The 18,056-nt window shown below is 53.3% G+C and overlaps 1 protein-coding gene across 5 annotated transcripts; it reads right to left on the bottom strand.

The window, feature by feature from the left end:
* On the bottom strand, window positions 1-17,311 carry CD34 (CD34 molecule). Of its 5 annotated transcripts, XR_009820273.1 has the most exons (9): window positions 16,539-16,894; window positions 11,477-11,638; window positions 10,596-10,891; window positions 10,433-10,510; window positions 8,012-8,159; window positions 7,681-7,721; window positions 6,869-7,033; window positions 1,623-5,384; window positions 1-889 (listed from the first exon to the last, which is right to left on the bottom strand). XR_009820273.1 is itself a non-coding variant. In XM_062013719.1 (8 exons), the coding sequence occupies exons 2-8, from the start codon at window positions 11,592-11,594 to the stop codon at window positions 5,199-5,201; spliced, it is 1,032 nt and encodes a 343-aa protein (XP_061869703.1). In that variant the 5' UTR covers window positions 11,595-11,638; window positions 17,228-17,311; the 3' UTR covers window positions 1,347-5,198. The 5 variants fall into 5 exon arrangements, 4 of the variants coding, with proteins under 4 accessions (XP_061869703.1, XP_010200876.2, XP_061869704.1 ...); XM_062013719.1 differs by lacking the exons at window positions 1-889; window positions 16,539-16,894 and adding an exon at window positions 17,228-17,311 and having other exon boundaries at window positions 1,347-5,384; XM_010202574.2 differs by lacking the exon at window positions 1-889 and having other exon boundaries at window positions 1,348-5,384.
* Between the last annotated feature and the right edge of the window lie 745 nt (window positions 17,312-18,056).

The following is an 18,056-nucleotide window of genomic DNA, read 5'->3' as shown; positions in this document are numbered from 1 at the left end:
CCACACGCTGCTGCAGCCACACGCTGCTGCAGCCACACGCTGCTGCAGCCACACGCTGCTGCAGCCACACGCTGCTGCAGCCACACGCTGCTCCGCCTCTGCGACCCGCGCCGAGGCCAACAGCTCCTCCGCAGTGGAAATTCCCCAGCGGTGCCAGCACCGGGGCCCCGGGGGACGCGCAAACCTCGCTGGGGCCAGCCGGGAGCTGGGGTGCTGCCATCTCCGCGCCCGGTTCCTGCCACAGCGAGCCTCCCGGGCTCCGGGAGGGATGGTCTGGAGCAGAGAGGCGGGTGGGAGCTACGCCGGGGCTGCAGCCGCCCCCGCCTCGCTCCCTGCCCCCGCCTCGCCGCCCGCCGCAGCCCCCGCGGGTTTTAAGGCTCCCCTGCGCTCGGTGGAACGGGCCCGGCCGCCCGATGTGCCTCTGAGCGGGGCTGCAGACGAGCGCGGAGATAAATTTAGAAAGAAATCTTTGTGCGGGTCAGAGGAAAAACCCGGCGGCACCCCGGCACCGCTCCGCGGGCTCCATCCCTGCCCAGCACCGCTCCATCCCTGCTCAGCACCGCTCCATCCCTGCTCAGCACCGCTCCATCCCTGTCCAGCACCGCTCCATCCCTGTCCAGCACCGCTCCGCAGGCTCCATCCCTGCCCAGCACCGCTCCATCCCTGCCCAGCACCGCTCCGCAGGCTCCATCCTCCCCAGCACCGCTCCGCAGGCTCCATCCCTGCTCAGCTCCGCTCCCTCCCGGCCCCGCTCCGCTCCATCCCCCGCTGCTCGCTGCCTGCGCAGGGGGATCCAACGCCGAGTTTCCCACTGGTAAAAGCAAGAGGAATCCAGAGGGTTTCCAGGCGGTCCTTCCTCCGCCGGAGTTTCTAAGCCACGGATGCCTTCCTATAAAAATAATCAGCTTTAAACAAATATCAGCGAAAGAGGAACGGGGAGGGTCGTAAACTGCGAGGGCTGAGCTGCCCCAGCTCGGAGCACAGCCTGACATTGCAGCCCGAGGCTCTTAAAGAGCAAGTTTGCCTTCCCCAGGACTTGTTTATATGCAGAAGTGGGGAAGGCAGTTGGAGTTAATTCGCTGCCACGCCACAGCGACGTTGTTCCTGCCCAATTGCTTTTGTTAATCTGATAAATTGTTTTTTTAAACAACAGCAAAGTAATGGTATTAGTGGTGCAAAATCCCCCATGAAATCACGAATCCAGCACCACTTCCCTTAGCAGGAGCCTGAACACCCCTCAGAGCTCTTTCAGCATTTGCTGGTAAATGACATTGTACCAATGCGAGAAGAGGAAAAGAATTTTCTCAATGTATTTCCTTTAATAAGCTATTAAGACCTTGTATTACTAATTAAACTATTAATTAGACATCATTCCTAAACACGTTAGCAAGTTGTTAAACGTTTGTTGAGCCCGATTCTTTAGCATTTGCCTTTGACAGTTTATCTCGGGGGACAGAGAATCTCATTTACATCTGTTACCACCACTCAAAACACCAGTAAATTAAGTGGCTCTGAAGGCCGAGAGAACTAAAACTCCTGTGAAGTGCCTGTAACGCAAATGGGTGTAAATACCATTTCTTCTGGGGGATGGAAAAGCCCCACACAGATGCTGTTCCCTTTACCTTGAGAGCAAAGGCAGAAATGTCAGTGCAGAGAGATGATATCCACAGGCAGTACACGACACTGGTTTCTTTCTATGGTTAGAAAAGGAGAGAGAAGGAAATGAGCTTGAACATCAGCCTCCACCAACCTAATTCCACAGCGAGTTGGCTCCAGCTGTGTCACCACAGCCCGGTTCAGCAGAGGATGGTGGATGAGCCCAACCCTTCCTCAGGTGCCACTGCTCATTGGGCACCATTACCCGAGTACCAGCTGCCCTCTAGAGCCACGGACGAGCAGTTCTAGCACAGCGCAGCCAGCAGAGAGCAGCATTGGTATAGATAATACAGCCTGGACCAATTCTGCTGCGGTTGCAAAGTCGTTTAGGAATGTTGGAGCGTTTAAGTCCATGACCCACTGCGTGTCTCTGCAGCGGTGGCTGCTCAGCTGGGCAGCAGCCTGTGCTGCAGAGGTAAGCGTTGCCCTGCTAGAATTAAAGAGAAGCAGGGTTTCTGTAGCCTCCAGGCCAAAGTGCTCTGCACAGGATTTCACAGGGGATGGCAGTTTCACAGCACGACACAGCATGTGAGGCATCAACCCTTACACTGATGTCTGAGCACAGTGTAAACCTGTCCCAGCAGACCTGGAGCATGGAGAGCACCAGGAGAGCTCATCTTTTTCTGGAGGCCTCCAAGGCAAAACACTGGTACCTCACAAGGGCCACAGGTAGGAGCTGGGTGTCATTTATGTGTCATTGATGTGGCCATGTCGTTTAATGGCTATGTCACATTTATACATAACACCTTACACGTGTATTTGCCACCACTCTGCCCCGGAGGATGCTGCAATGCTGGTTATTTCCATCATTTCACGTAGACATGAGGGTCACCACCAGCTAAACAGGCCAGACAACCACAGATCATGGGCCAGGCAAGAGCCTTGCATCAACCTTGGTGCATGTTTACAAGAAAGCATGTTGCTGTTGGAAGCTGAGGTGGATTTAGCCTCCCCAAAAGCTCCCAGAAGTAGCCCAAGGGATGGGAGAGGAGGCAGATGCCCGGGAGACAATGGGGCCAGCAAGGAAGGAATGCAAAGGGTTTGATAAGGAAGGAATAATAACAATAACAACCTTTTCAGCTGGGCCAGAGCTGAGCCTGCCTGTGTTTACACACAGGCAAAAAGCTTCCTGGACTGGAAGTGCAGCCCTTTCCTCTGCCTCAGCCCTGCTCCCCTCAGCCATTTCCCTCTGTGTGCTTTGGAGAGAGCTTTTGTCTTGCCAAAGCAGTTGACTGTAACTTTATTGTCTCTGTTTGGCTGTAGGACATACCCTGAGCTGTGAAAAATGCACCTGATGCTTGATTAGATCTCTTACTTTTGATAAAGTGAGTAGTGATTAGATGAACACTTGCCAAACAGAAAAGGAGCCAAGGCCAGGTGCCTCCGCACCCCCCAGCCCTGGGGAGAGCTTCCCTGTGCTCCCTGACAGCTCAGCATCTGGGGACTGCATCTGTTCCCCCTGCAGCCAGGCTTTTGGAGGTCAGAATCCCCCACACTACAGCCAAAGTGGCAGCAGTGGTTTCCAGCTGGGGTTGGGCACCCCAGTGAGGGGGAGGCTGGGTCAGTAAAGATGCCCACCCCCAAAACCTCCTGCTGCCAGTGGAGCTCAAGCATCTCCACAAGAACAGGCACTAAAGGACTGCCCTGCATCCCTCACCCTCTGAGTTCTTTGAGGCAGAAAGCATTGCTGGTTATTGTGCAGAGTGAGGAAGGCTTCATCTTCATCTTCTTCACCCCTGCCCTGCTGCCAGGTGAGACCCCAGCCCTGCACATCCCAGGAATGAGCTGGGCATTGTACACACCAAACCCCAACCAAAGGAAGGTGTGTGGTGTGCTGCACGACACCCACCCTGCAGATGTGGCTGCTGAAAGACAGGGAAAACGTGCCCAGAACGAGCCTTTAGTCAGAGTGTTTCTGCTGGGAAACAACAAACTCCCTGCCAGGCCTTGTCCTCCCTGGCACCAGCGCAGCCAGAGCCTCGTGTCCCGGGGGATGAGCACGCTGCTGCTCCAAGGACACAACACACAACTTGACTTTTAATACTTTGTCTTTCTCTTTCCAGATGGGATTATTTACAATGAGATTTGGGAGAAGGAATTCACACCAAAACCTGGAATGTTTTAAAGCATGTTGGAATGACTCTTGTGCTCATGAGAGCTGCCCCAGAGAGAGATGGACATTGCAGCCATTCCTGTAAGCACTGTCCCAGAAACAAAGCCTTCCCCTCAGGTGTTCAGCACTGCAAAATGGTTGCAGTAAATTCACTAGTGAGAGGGTAGATCAGCTCCAAGGGTCATCTTTGTCCTTATTTCTGCTCTGGAGGTGGCTGCTGGTGCCAGCAGAGGCTGTGGCTGACTGAGGTCTGCTGACTGCAGCCTCTCCTGGTCTTGTGCCATCGACACTGGGCTGCAAACAACAGCTGTGGCTCCCTAAAAACGAGCTGCACTTGCTCTGGACTGAGCAGGACTGGACCCTGGCTCCCACCCAGCTGCAGAGATCTCAAGCTCAGCACTGTGGCTTCCAGCACCACTCATCTGGGGCACAGGATCAGTGCAGAGCTACATGGGACCCACCCCTGCTGCTGGGATTTTGGTCTTGGCTTTCACTTACCAAGGTGAAAATACTCCCTTTTGGTTCATGTACCCACTGCTGAGGCAGAGGGAGGATCACCCATAGCAGGGCCAGGTTCCTGTCTCACACTCCTCCCCCTGAGAACCCTTTGGCATCTTTTATTCCCAAAGCCCTCCCTGTGCTGGGAGGGAGGGTGGTGGGACTGCCTGCCCTGGCATCCACGGAGCCATCTGCAGCTCTGGGAGGTGTTCTCCATCCCTCCCAGCTGACTGACTGAAGGCTCTGCTCTGTCTCCAGTCTCTGACGTGAGGACACATGGAAAGATTCTTTTTTTACTCTAAAACAAGCTACCTGCCTACTGGTGGGATTGAAGAAGAAGAAAGTCTGAGGTCTATTCACATTTCAGCCTCCAGTTCCACGTGGAAAGTTTTACACAGAGCTTCAGCAAATGCTGCTGGAGTAGGACATACAAAAGGAGACCTGAAGGACAAGAAGGGGGATTAAATGCTTGATGTTCTTAGAGAGGGAGAAATCCTGCACTTAAACATAAAGGTGAGATAAAACCCAACTCTGTTAACCACAATTATCTGAAACCTGAGAGGTTTTTGTCACTGAAATCCCGGTTTAGCTATTTCACTCAGCCTAACACGCCGCCACCAGAAAGTCTGGCTGTTCAGAGCCTGGCTCAAGGCTTCTGTGGAGTCTGCCTCTGCTGACAAGCTGCTCAGGGCTAAGGGCACCTGCGTTTCTCATTGTGGTCTTTTCCCAGCCAAAGCAGAGAACAGCTGTGACAAGGAGTGTTGTGTGGTCGGTGGGAGGAGCAGGAGGAGGCAGAGAAGCATCTCTGGCACTCAACGTGCTTTAGGCTGATTTTGAAGTTCTCCACAGAAACCATAACGAAAGACAAAGGTCTGTGACTGCCTGAGTGAGCAGAGCAAGCCCCGGCCCGGGCTGGTGCCTCTGTGCCCGCTCACATCTCAGTGTCGGCTGGGCTGTGTCTGGCTGAGTGCCCGTTTTTGGAGGACGCTTGGCCAGTCCCGTTCTCCTGGGTCCCACCGTTGAGGTTTGGCTTCTCCTGCAGCTCAGGTTGCTCTTGTGGGGACATCAACATCGTGTTTCCCTGGCTACCGTTTTCCGTGTAATACGGGTCTTCAGCCTAAACGGGTACATAAACAACAGAGGCAGAGTTAGGGACGGGAAAGGGCTGACAGCCACCGGCTCTGATTGCAGGCAGGGGCTTGGCTGGCTGCCTGCGCTTCCTGGACAGGAGGCACAAACAACTGCAGGCATGGGAACCTGCTCTGGCTGACGAGAGGGGAACAGAGGGCCTGAACCATGCTGTGGCAAGATGGAGCAAGAGCAGCCAGGAACTACATCTTTTTTCTCTTGGACCTGAAAAGAGAAGCTGTCAGGTGTTGCTGTTTTCTCATAACCAGGTTGTGCAGCTGCCCCTGCCTTGGGTTTGCAGTTACCCTGTGACAGACCACCTTTGCTTTCCACCTTTCTTTCCCCGTCCTTCCTTTGAGGTTGGGGATAGATCCTCATCTCAGCAAGGTGCCAGCAGAAGCACAGGGCTGCACTCCAGCAAGTGCCAGGACAGGCTGCATGGGTGGAACTGCTGCTGCTATGAGGAGCCAGAGCAATGGCAGAGCTGCCTCTTGGCCCCCACCACGATAATTGTCCCTGCATTGGACTGTGGCAGGTCTGATGGCAATGCACTGGGTGCTGGTGATGCTGGGCTGTGGGTGGCCAGTGCTGGCTGGCAGCAGGTAGTCCCACTCCCTGTTTGCTTAGCAGCACCCAGCACATGCAGCTGGGCTCCCCCTCACTGCTGACACCCTTGCCCATGGCTGTGAGGTGGGTGTGCTGGGCACAGCTCACCTAGAAACACGGGCAGCTCCCAGACACACCTTCACATTGCCTTTCCCTTGCTGCCAGCATCCAGGAGCTGGATGAGCCCAAGCTGTGCCGTCCCTGCCTCTGACACGTGCACTTGACTTCCCACCTGCGTGTTTTGAGAGTGAACTCCCTCAAACCTCACAGCTTCCCACCACACAGCTGCAGACACAACTGTGCCCACGAGCAGCGCCGGGGCAAGCGCGTGGCCTGAGGGTAGGGGGGAGTCCTGGGGGGTCAGACTGCCTGGAAAGGGAAAGTGGAAACAGCACATTTCTTACTCCTTCCTTCTTGGTGTATTTTATTACCATTGCTTGTTAAGTGAGGGGAGAAATAGGCTTTATTACAGCATGGGTACAAGACAGACGTTCAGCTCAAGTGCAGTGAATGGGAAGTTAAAGTTTGTCAGTTTACTGACAAAGCCATGAGGTTTCGGTGTCTCTGGAGGGGTCTTGCTGGATGAGTTCTTACTGCTAAGCAAAAATAAGTGTTAGACCCAGAAGTATGAGTGAGAAAGGGACTGTTTTCCCACAGGACCAACCAGCTAAGGGGTAATTCTAGGAGGCAAGGGAGGTTTCCCTTCGCTCTGTGGGCTCCCTGCTCTGCCCTGGCCACAACACCCCGTGTGCTGGCTGAGCCCTCAGGCCATCGGGGACACAGGCTGAGGGTCCTGAGAACAGCCCCTCCTTCCCCACATCCCCGTGCTGCTCTCTAGGGGCTGCTCTGCCATCGGTAAGCACTAACCAGCCTCTCCCCCGCCGGGCTCCAGCTCCGCCGCTTCATCAGGAAGTATCCAGCCAGGCCCAGGAACGCCAGCAGGAGCCCAGATGTGACCAGGGCGATCAGGGTCTTCTGAGAGAAGTCCTGGTGGCTCCTCACTCTCTCTCGTTTAAGGGATTTTATGCCAAACTGGAAAAAGCACGGAAGCAAGCGGTGAGGCTGCTGCGCGGGAGGCGCATCTGCGGCACAGGCGCGAAACAATGCTGCTCTTCACCTCCTCCCTCAGCTGCGTGTAAACAAAGCTGGGCTCTGCACTTGCCCCCTGAGCTCCTGCCTCCCCACGGTCTCATTTCCCTCCCAGCATCTTTGGTGGCACATGGAGACGTTCTGCCTCGGGCCGGAGCGCTCCTTTCAGGCAACACATCTGCTGGGCTGCAACACCCCTGTGTGCTGCTGTGGCAGCTCTGCTGGCTGCCATCGACACAGGCACCTGGAGCTGGGCTGTACAAGCCATGGCAGCCTCACCAGAGGGTTGAGAAGGGGAATTCATTAACATCAGCACGGTGCTTTGAAGCAGCAGAGTGCCAATGACACCATGAGAGTTGTTGTTGGCATCCAGACCTTTCTCAAGAGTGTCACCATGACTGTTTCAAGCATTTCTGCCTTCAGTGGTTGTGTTGGTGCTCTTGGGCTACACCAGTGCCTCGCTGCAGTTGGCTCCAACCATCTCACGTGCCAACACTCAACAAGCATCTCAGATACATCTAAAACCCTCCTTTCTCCAGCTACTCAGGCCACCCGTTTTCTTCCCAGCTGAATTTGCTTAAGGGATTTACCTTTTCCCAGTGAGACTCCTGGAGCACATCTGTAGTGGGATCTGCAAGGTTCAAAGCAGGAGAGACACATCACATCAAGCAGGTCACACCAGCATCGAAGAGCCCGTGACCAGAGGGACCCTGAGCCCCCTCGCTGCTCTGGAGGCAACGCCACGGCTCTGGGAGACCCCAGGAGAAAGAGCAGGGGCTGGAGAGAGAAACCTCCTCCCAGGCTGTAACTGAGGAGTTGCATCCCACAGCCTCTTCCCACAAACAGCTCGTGTCCCACTGCCCCTAGCGAGTCACTGTCCAAGGGGATGAATGCAGCCAGGGGGATTTGAGCCCAGCTGACCTGTGTCTCCAGTGAGGATGAGGAGCAGACAGTCCCGGTGCACCTCGGACGTGGCCAGTTGGATGTGGCAGGGGGAGGGGGCTCGGTGGGCTCTCTCCTCACAAACTGCACTCCACAAGTCCGACCCCTTTGTCTCTAGAAAATGCTTCTGCAAGATTTTCAAACCAACAGCCTTTGAAGCGACCAGAGCAGCCGGTTGCTGCCTCAGCCACAGCGACGGCACTGCTGCCAGGGCTGGGCACCCTCTGCCTGTCCCTGCCACCATAAAGCAGAAGCCACGGGAGGGACCAACAGCACCGGGTTCAGCCCTTCACCCTCCTTCACCCCAGTACCAGTCCCTAGGAAATGGAGATGCTTACTTCTTGTTTCTTAATAAGAATAAATGAAATGAAGATATTATTAGCCACCTTTGCAAATGGCACTTAAACAAAGCTAAATTTAGGGTCTGGATTGCATGGCAAGTCCCTGCAGTTTTTGGACTGAAAGAGCCATCTGAAGACTCCTATTGTTCCAGAGTCCCAGGCAGGGGCTGGGAAAGGAGGGAAATAACAAAGGAGCATTGAGCCTTCCTGTTTAGGAAATGTCTTCAATGTTTTTGCTAGGTCTGATCAAAGGCTAGGTAAAAAAATACTGATTTCTCACATTTTAGAGCTGAATTGCCTCTTGGGTGGAAGAGGAAGAGGAGTGAGGAGCTGCAGCCTTCCCCCTCTGCAGGTCAGTTTCTGTACAGGACGGGATAGGCTTTCTCCTTGGGTCTATTTTCAGACAGTCAGTTGCTAGAAGGCTTTATCAGCTTCCCCAGCATCCTCCCAACTGGGGCCATTGTCTGAGCTGTGGCTGTGCCCACCTCCTCAAGACAGAGACGGGCTCCAGCTGAGTCCTGTGTCCTGCCTCTGCCCCCCACTCCCTCCCAGGAGGTGCCACCTCTTGCCTGGCAGCACTGTGCAGAGCCAGGCAGCTCAGTGCCTTTCTGTCTCTGTTGCCTCAGCGCTGTGCTCAGATTGCCACATCCTCTTAGCATACAAAAATGCAGAAACTTATCCATGGGAGAACAACAAACAAATCATTTTCAGCTGTTTCTATAGAGCTTGGCTTGGGGTGAGAAAGGCCAAGATGGAACAAGAGACCCAAGTGTGTATTTTCCTTTCTCTGCTGTGGAAAGAACTCATCGGAGTGTCAGAGTTTCCCTTTGCAATTAGCAGCACTGGGTGCCAGCTCATTGCTCATGTGCTTTGGGAGAGGCCAGCAGGAAAGGACCCGGCACGCTCCCTGCTATCTGCTCTCCTCACAGACGCCCTTATCTGCTTCCCAGGTCCAGCAGCTGCTGAGCCTTCAGCTGCTTTTTCCCACTGGATGAAGCAGAGGCACAGAGAGGGGTTTGCTGGGGGTGGGGGCTCCCAGGAAGACACGCTTGGGCTGCTTTCCCATGGAAGGAGGGATAAGATGGGGCTCTGTAGGATGTTCTGTCTGCTCTACGTGTGTTCTTTTCCACAGGGGCAGGTACAGAAGCCATGCACAATGTGCTCACAGCCTGTGCCCAGGAGGTGCCAGTGCCACTAGATGGCATCTGGGATCAGAGTCACTCCCAGAGGAGTTCTCATGTGAACTCCTGATCCAGTGCAGTCCCAATGAACAGGAGCGAGCCCAAATGCCATCTAATCGCCAATTTGCAGAGAAAAAACAAGTAAGAATTCACTAAGTGATGGCAGCAGGGCTGACCAGCACAAGCAAAATGCATCACAGCCATCCCTGCCAAGTCTGCTGTCCCACACGCTCCAGCACCACCTGCCCTTTGCTGCAGGTTGCACCTCCAGTGTGAAGGGTTTCCTGCCTCCCACTCACAGCAGCGTCGCAGCTCAGCTGCTTTAATAAATGCATCACTTTTGGTGCCTGAGGCGAAAGGCAGTTACAGAGAGCCTGGGGTTCCCTCAGGAGTGGGTGCAGATGGGGACACTGATCAGCCACCCCTGGTCCCTCTGATGCCCTGATTTCTTTCCTAGGGCAGTTGGCAAGACAAAAAAAAGGCTCTTTCATTCCCAACAGGGAAGAGGAAGCAGAGGAACAAAGGCAATTTCCTGCTCAACACGGTGGGAGATGCTTTAGAAGCTAAACTGACCCCAGAGCTTAATCACTGAAAGGAGGTTTTATGAAACCAGAACTTTGCTTTTCCCCAGGACTGTGGTGCACATCCCTGTGGGACCCTCCTGGGGCTGCTGGGACCATCCCCACCTCCCTCAGCTCAGCTCAGATGCTCTGCCCCACGGATAACAATGTGAGCTCTGCCCAACACTGACCCCCCCAGCCACAGTGGGTGACCCCATCACTGCAAGCCCAGGAACACTGCAGGAACCTGCCCCGTGCAGCCCCCTCCTCCCACGTCTCCCCCTCAGCAGCGTGTGGCCACCCAGAGCTGCAACTCACGCAAGTGCTGGACTCGTTGAGCTGCAAGCAGATGGCTTCTGTGGCACTCACTTCTTTGACATTGTGGCATGTGATGGGCTGGAAGGGAAAGAAAACACAGCAGTGGTACCAGTGAGACAAGTCCAGGTCCTAAGAGTCCCCCAGCGCCCACCTGCAGCCTCACCTTCGGGCTGTCCTTGACCGGGTGCCGTGCCGTGGTGGCAGCCGTGGTGGCAGCTGGGACAGGAGGATGCCCCGAGGTGGCAGGAGTGCTGGTCAGAGCTGGCATGGTCACTGGTGCTTTTGCTGTCGGGCTGAGCTGTGTCACTGGGCTCTCGGCCGTGGGGACCCCTTGGCTCGTGTGGTCGGTGTCCAGGGGGGTGCCCAGCGCCAGTGTGGGGGCTCGGCTGGGCTGGGGGCTGGTCCCCTCGCTGCTGAGCCCCGGGGAGGAGGGGCTGGCTGCCCCAGACCCAGATGTAGCTTCAGTTGTGAAGAAATGCAATGAAAAGGATACATGAGAAACCTCAAAGTCCCCCAAAACCACTGCGTGGCATTGTGATGACTGAGGTACAATGTTGATTTGTCATAGCCAGGGGGACCAGAACCTGTCACTGGCTGAGTAAGAAACGCACATTCGATTTGCTTCAGCTGCTTGATTGTTACATGTGCTTCAGACTCTGTTTGCAATGGGCTCATCTCCTGGGCATAGGCTGCACCACAGCAAGGATGCCACTCCTTGACATTGCCCTCATCACCCCCTTGGCCCCATCTTCATCAAGATGTACTGATTTCCAGCAGCCTGGCAAACCTCTCACAGGTGCTGGTGGCTGAGCCAAGAATGGGTGTGATTAGTGAGCATTTTGTCCCACCATCCCTTGGCTGCTTTGAGTCTAAGCCACCCATCCTGAGGACAGCAGTGTCAGATGGCCCCAGCTGGGGTTTTTGGTCAGGCTCTTTTATAAGAGCAGAAGCCATGGACTGATGGCAGGTCTGTGCACCCAAGAAACCTGAGGATTAATGCAAATTCTACCAGGAGTCCCAGGGGGGAGGGAGGGGAGTGATTACCAGAGGTGTCTGTGGCTGTCCCAGAGCTGCTGGGGGCTGCAGGGACTGTGGGGGCTGTGGTGGCCTCAGGGGCTGCAGGAGCTGCTGTGCTGCTGGTGCCTCTGGATTCCACAGCCATGGCTGTCAGCGTGGGGGGGTCTGTGGGGCTCCCAGAACCATTGCCTAGGGACAGAGGAAGGTGTTAGGTGCTGCCTAATCCCCCCCATCCAGTCCCAAGCCCCTGCCCTCCCCAAGGGTCCCTGGGGACAAGGCAGGGACAGGTTAGCTGCTTTCACTGCCCCAGAGCTCACAGGGACAAGCTGAGGGACTGAACTTTTCAGCTGGGTGAGAACCCAACTTTGGTGCAGCCCTGAGAGGGGCTCTGGGGCTGCAGGAGGATGGGCTCGCCTCTGCCCTCATCCTGCCCCATCCTCAGGCCTACCAAGGGCTGCACAAAGCTCTGCACAAAGCTGGATTTCAGAGTAGTTTGGGTTTATAATCCTTGGAGGAAAGACTCAGCCTTGGAAGAGATCACTTGTGTGCCTCAGGAAAAATAAGTTGGATCTGCAGTTGCAGGCATAGGCTCAAAGTAAATAGAAACATTCCCATTGGCTCTGGATCAGCTCTGACTCATGAGCAAAAACATCTTTGGAGGTAAAACAGAATGTTTGGAGAGTGGCTCGCTGTTCTAACTTAAAGTTTATATATTGCTTCCTGGTGTGTTACAAAGATGACACTTCACAGGGTGTGAAATGAGCCAGTGAAAATGCATTGCTCCAGCCTCCCTGCTCCTGAGATCTATTTCCACTTTAACAGGCTGCTTCAGCCTCTCCTCCAGGGCTGTTGCTGCTTGAGGTTCTTATCCCGACCTTAAAGAGAAACTCATACAAAACACATTGTTTCATTTGTGTTACTGCCCAGGGGAGCCCAAGTTCCAAGAACATTTACTCCTACCTTCCAAACAAGCGTTTGAGATGGAGCAGCACTGACAGGTCCTGGTCAGCTGCCCAGTGCCAACGACAGGGCAGCATCCACTGCCACTGGAACATGCAGTTGTGTTGGGTTCTGCAGCCTCAGGCCCTGCAGAATTGTCCTGGCAGGGTTTTGTCTACATTGGGATGTCAGTACTTTGCTGAATCGAGCCCAGAGAACCTGAGTGGTTTATGACAAGCAAAGACCAAGGTGGCCACAGTTCATCTTGGCAATAGGTGGCAGCAGGCAGAGCTGCTGGCTTTTCCTGCAGCCTGTGGGCATTGCACCAGAGGGTGCTGGGAGAGGAAAGCACCCCAGAGCCTGGCCCTGCAGGGCTGCCTGCCCTGGCACAGCCTATCCCATGCCATTCTGTCCTGTCCCACCCCATCCCAACCAGGCTGCAGCTGCTGTGGATGCAGGAGCGTGGGGAAGGGAGGGGCCCAGCCAGGCGCTCAGTGCAGGTGTCTGGAGCTGGGATTTAGGGTCTGGCACAGCTTCTATTTAAGGGAGAAGTTTCTTCTCTCCAAGACAATTCAGTTCCAATTGGTGAAATCACTGAGTTTTTCTGAGGAATTGTAACAAATCAAAAGCAGGAGGCATGAGTGTGTGCCCAGAGCAAGCAGCAGCACGGAGTGAACCCCACACTGCACACAGCTCTGCCTTTGCATGGACGTGAGCAGGAAGCTTTACATCACTGGAACAGTGCAGGGCCTGGGCTTGACCTCCCCAAGTGCCACAGCCACCCAAGTGCCTCTGAGCTGTTCCAGATGTTTGCAAAGCACCAGAGGTATTTCTAACCAAAGAGTTTTCACCACTGAACATCATAAATGGAAGCCTGGATTATTTCTTGGTGTGGTCTGTGAGAAAACCTGTCACACAATCTTTCTTGCCTTTATCACAGTGTGTGCAGGCACTGCTATAGAAACCAGGGCCAAAGGGGTTTGGATCCTTAGGACTCACGAGGTAAATAGTGATCCAGATGTGGGCTGGACAGTCCACGTGGTGCTGATCTAACGTGGCTCATTTATCACACCACACATTTTTACTGACTTTGCTAAGCTGTCCCTTTGTTAGTTAATAAGGGTTGGAGAGTTTAAGCCAAGCCCTTTATCGACCTCCGAGAAATCTCCACCTGGCACTGTTGGCACATGCAGGAGCAAGAGCATGCAGGTATGTGAAAGAAAACTGTTCTTCACAGTACCTGTTGTGTTTATCCATCTGGCTTTTGAAAAGTAAATGTCTCTGGTTTTTAAGGATATTTTAATGATGGGGCTTAGGAAGTGTCTCAGCTCAAATCACTTACAAAAGCAACAATACAAATGATAGTGGACTTGGTCCAACACTGGTCCCCAAACACTCCACTGGGACCATAGAAGGCAAAACTCTGCAGTGACAAAGGCTCAGGAAAAGGGGGGGAAGTTTCTGTGATTTGTGCCCTGCTCTGCACGTGCAGCAAGTCAAACCCAGGGGCTCCCCCCAGCACATCTGCTCCTGCACAGCCAGAGGTGCAGCAACTGCTCCTCCTGTGCTGACACTGAGACACAAACCTCAACCTTCCACAGAATCATTGAGCTGTTATGGTTGAAAAAGGCCTTTAAGATCCTCGAGCCCAGCCCATCCCCTCACACTGCCAGGCCCATCACTAAACCACATCCCTCAGGGCTTCAGCTACACATCTTTTGAATCTCTCCAGGGATGGCGACTCCACCAGCTCTCTGGGCAGCCTGTTCCAACGCTTAACGACCCTCTTGGCGAAAAAGTCCTTCCTAATGTCCAATCTAAACCTCTCCTGGCACAACTTAAACCCATTTCCTCGTGTTCTGTCATTCATTAGTGGAGAGAAGAGATTGACCCCACCTCACTACCACCCCCTTCAGGCAGCTGTAGAGACTGATCACGTCTCCTCTCAGTCTCCTTTTCTCCAGGCTGAACATCCCCAGCTCCCTCAGCTGCTCCTCAGCAAACCTCAACTCAGTAAACCTTTCCCTACCTGGGTGCCTGTGTCAGTGCTGTGACACAATCCCTGTGCCAGGGCAGTGTGTCAAACCCTGCTGTGTGCTCGACAGACCCTTATTGTCTGCAGAAGCTGTGGGGGCTGTGGCTGAGCGATGGCAAAGTGCTGGCACCGAGTGCCAGCGGCTGCAGAACGGGGGTAAAGGCTGGTGGGACGGGAGCTGGGAAGCTGCAGCAGCTCCTCCGAGGGCTCCAGCCTGCATTACTCAGTTTAACTGCTCCCAGCCATGTGGCAGGAATTCAAGCGGGTGGAGCCCTCTTCCCTCTGGAAAGATCTGATAAAAGCCCCTTCCCTGCCCCTTTCCCTCCCCCAGGCAGGATGTGGGTGTGGGGCTGCAGTCACGCAGGGCACAGAGGGCAGGGGGTTGTGGGGAGCCCCCCAAGCTCCCTGCCCCAACCCCCCTGCTGGACCCGGAGTCTCCTCGTTCCTGGGGCTGCTCCAGCAGTGGGGTGCTGCTGGGAGCCCAGCACCTTCCTGGGGAACAAGGCAGCTCCTGGTTTGAGCAGTTTCTATGTGCAGCCTTCAGCTGTCACACACTTACACATACCCAGTGGGTTCCCGAGCAGCCCCACAGCATCGTCCTGCTCTGGGACCAGGGACAGGCACAAACCTCTCCCACATCTCAGCAGCAGCTGCCCAAAGGGTGAGGTGAAGCCCAGAAGTGAGCATTTCCTACGTGACTGGTTGGCTGCAGGGCTGGATGAGGCTGCAGTTTGCAGTACCTGGTACCCAGCCCCACAACACCTCCACACCTGGCACTTGTACCTGGCCCAGAGTGGCACAGGGAGGGGGTTCCCCTGTAAAACACACGGGTGATGTCCTTCAGGGGCAGGTACAGACATGTTGTTCCACCCTTCATCACTGCCAGGAGCCAACCTGAGCATGCAGAGCCCCAAAGGTGAGCTCCCAAATGCTCCTCTGCTCTGTGCAGCAGCCACATTGAACAGAAATAATACTCCTCTACTTTCCAGCGAGTGCTGACAAAGCACCGTGATGTCCTGCAGAAACACAGAGCACTGGCTGTGCCAACACAATGAATGCCATTTTGCAGCATCAAACCCACTGTCACTTGTCAGCTTCATTTTTACAAAGGCAAAGCTTTATATCACTTCTACATCACTTTTGCTTTGTGCTGCAAAGAGCTCAGGTTTCCCATTTCAGGTAGATGCTTTTGTCTCACACCCTTGCTCACTGCAGCCCAACCAAATGCTCCTTTCTTTGCTCTCAAATGAAATTTGGTCTTTTCTTTCCTTTCTTGGAAAATTAACATAGACTGGAGGGTCAGGCACAACAGCTCTGGTGAGCAATACACCCTGGCAGCAAAGGAACATGAAAGGAGCACCGTGAAACCAAAGCACAAAACACAGCAAACCCTTTCAGAGGCTCTACTCGCTCACATTCATGTGAGCAAGGAAAAATCACATTTGAGGAGACACCCGCCAGCTCCTGGCTCCTGTCCCAGCTCACTCTGCAGCACAACCAGTGCTGCTTCACTTCTTTTTTTCAGTCCCTCTTTTATTACTTTATGGTTGTTGGGTTTGGGACAAAAATGATACTATTTCCCTAAAACATAGCCCTTTAAAAAGTGCTACCTAGAGAAAAGCCTCTGTGTTACTATTCTTCACTTTTTCAGGTGATGAATATTTGAAGAGCTGGAATAGGAGACTTTAATATTTATGGGGATTCATTTGATTTTCAGAAAGTGTTTAGCTCCTACCACAAAGCAAAAGCAAGGCTAAATTACACCCACACAGACTGACAAACGAGCTGTGGCTGCACTCCACAGCTTTGTGTGCTGCATCTGCCTCCCCCTGAATTACCTGGAACATTACAGAGTGCTCTGACACCCCAGCCCCTCTCCTTTACTAACCAGCAGCATTTTCTGTTTGCAGCCCACTGTTGGCCAGGATGCCTGATGCAGCCCTGTTCTGTAAGATGCCACTGCAGTGTTATTTATGTGAGACTGCAGTTTCCGCCAAACACTCATTCAAATGCACCCCCCAGAAGTTGTAAAGCAGTTGCCCCATGCACCAGTCTGCTGCTGCTGGCTGCCCAGAGCTTGTAACCAAGCTGGTATTTGCTGCAGTCAATACTCACCAGACAACTCCACCACACAGAATGCAATCCAGAAAAGCTGCCTCCACTTCATTACTTTCAAACTTCCCAAGGACAGCATTCCTGCTCGCTGCTTCCACTAAAACTGGCTCTGGCAGCTCTTGGGTTTTCAGTCCTGCAGCAGCTCTGAGCTCATGTAACTTGGTTTTCGTTCAAGCCTTTGAGATCACTCAGTTGTGGGGTGGGTTTCTCTTCAGGGGTTGTGCTTATGGTTCAAGACAGCGAGGTGCAGTTGCTCCAATTTGGTTTCACTGTTTTATATAGTTCATGGCAACCTCACTATCACTTAGGTAATTTTCTCCTCCCCACTTTCCTGCCAGCACTTCAAAACAAACAAAAGAGCAACCCTTTCCCCAGCAAAGGATCCCAAAGCCTCACTGGGCTTAACTCTTTCCTGAGAGCTGCTTGCTTTTCCGTTTAAGTGAAGGCAGGGATACAACGAGCTGCAGCTGGAAGGAGGGATTACAGTGGAGCCTGCTGCTAAAGCAAAGAGCAAAGTAAACACCATCTGATGAGAGCAGGGAAAGTGGAGAAACCCCAGGTCCAGCCTCCACCAGTGAGCCCCATGCAGGGTCTTTTTGGGAAGGGAGGAAACTGAAAACTGGCTTCAGAATCAGGCTTTTTCCCAGCAAATTAAGCAAGGAACTCAAGGATGCAAAATCATCACTGACCTGGAGAGCAGTAACTCCATTAGCTTCACTAAATTGACTTCGGTCAAACAGAGAGCACGACTGAAATGGTTGAGAGAAGGTCTTGGGGAGAGAAAAACCCACAGGCAACAACTTCTGCATAAAACCTGGAGCCAAAGAGGGACTGGAGACTAATAAATAACTTCCTGGAGCTCATTTCCATAAATAATGCATCATAGAAACATTAAAACCAGGATAGAAATACTGACTTTGGGTTTATTACCAGGCTGAACTTCACCAAGTGGAAAGGGTTGCCCCTGGCTCTCTGGTTGCACTGCTGGTGTGCAGGGGATCAGCTCTGGGACTGGCAGGATGAGGGATGCTCAGGGGCAGGCAGAAAGTGGGGCTGAGCTGATGCATCTTAACGTGACCTTGAGGACACAAGAGTCTCCAAAAGGATGGAGCTGGGGCTGGAAAACAAAACTCCTACCATTTAAAAAATACTTTGGTGTTTCCATTTAATGATTTCTACATCTGGGGACACCAAAGACAACAGAATTGGCTCAGAAGAGTTCTGGATTTGAGGATTAATGAAAAAAGAAAAGATATAATCACTTGGGAAACTAGAGTCAGTCACTAAAGGACTCATTGCTCACAGGAAACAAAACATGAGGTGGCCAGGAAAATAAGAATGAGAGGAAGGACAATGAGGCACCTGCTCAATGTAGCATCTTGTTTGTAGATGCCCCCTTTACACTTCTGCAGTCAGCAAAAGGATTAAAAGCCAGAAAAAAACAACAGCAGTATTATGTGCAAAGAAATCCTCAATAGTATGAAAAAATGCCAGTAGCTTTTGCTTCTAGCATAGGAC

This window comes from Colius striatus, chromosome 22, assembly GCF_028858725.1.
Source record: "Colius striatus isolate bColStr4 chromosome 22, bColStr4.1.hap1, whole genome shotgun sequence".
In the NCBI taxonomy this organism is placed as follows: domain Eukaryota; kingdom Metazoa; phylum Chordata; class Aves; order Coliiformes; family Coliidae; genus Colius; species Colius striatus.
This window is presented reverse-complemented; position numbering and strand designations above follow the sequence as displayed.

Coding starts and splice junctions, on each gene's coding strand:
- CD34 (XM_010202574.2), bottom strand. CDS start 16,617: ATGCTGTCCTTGGGAAGTTTGAAAGTAATGAAGTGGAGGCAGCTTTTC. Junction 11,639..16,538: donor CTGTGTGGTGGAGTTGTCTG/GTGAGTATTGAC, acceptor CTCTGTCCCTAG/GCAATGGTTCTGGGAGCCCC. Junction 7,034..7,680: donor AGGAGTCTCACTGGGAAAAG/GTAAATCCCTTA, acceptor TGCTTTTTCCAG/TTTGGCATAAAATCCCTTAA.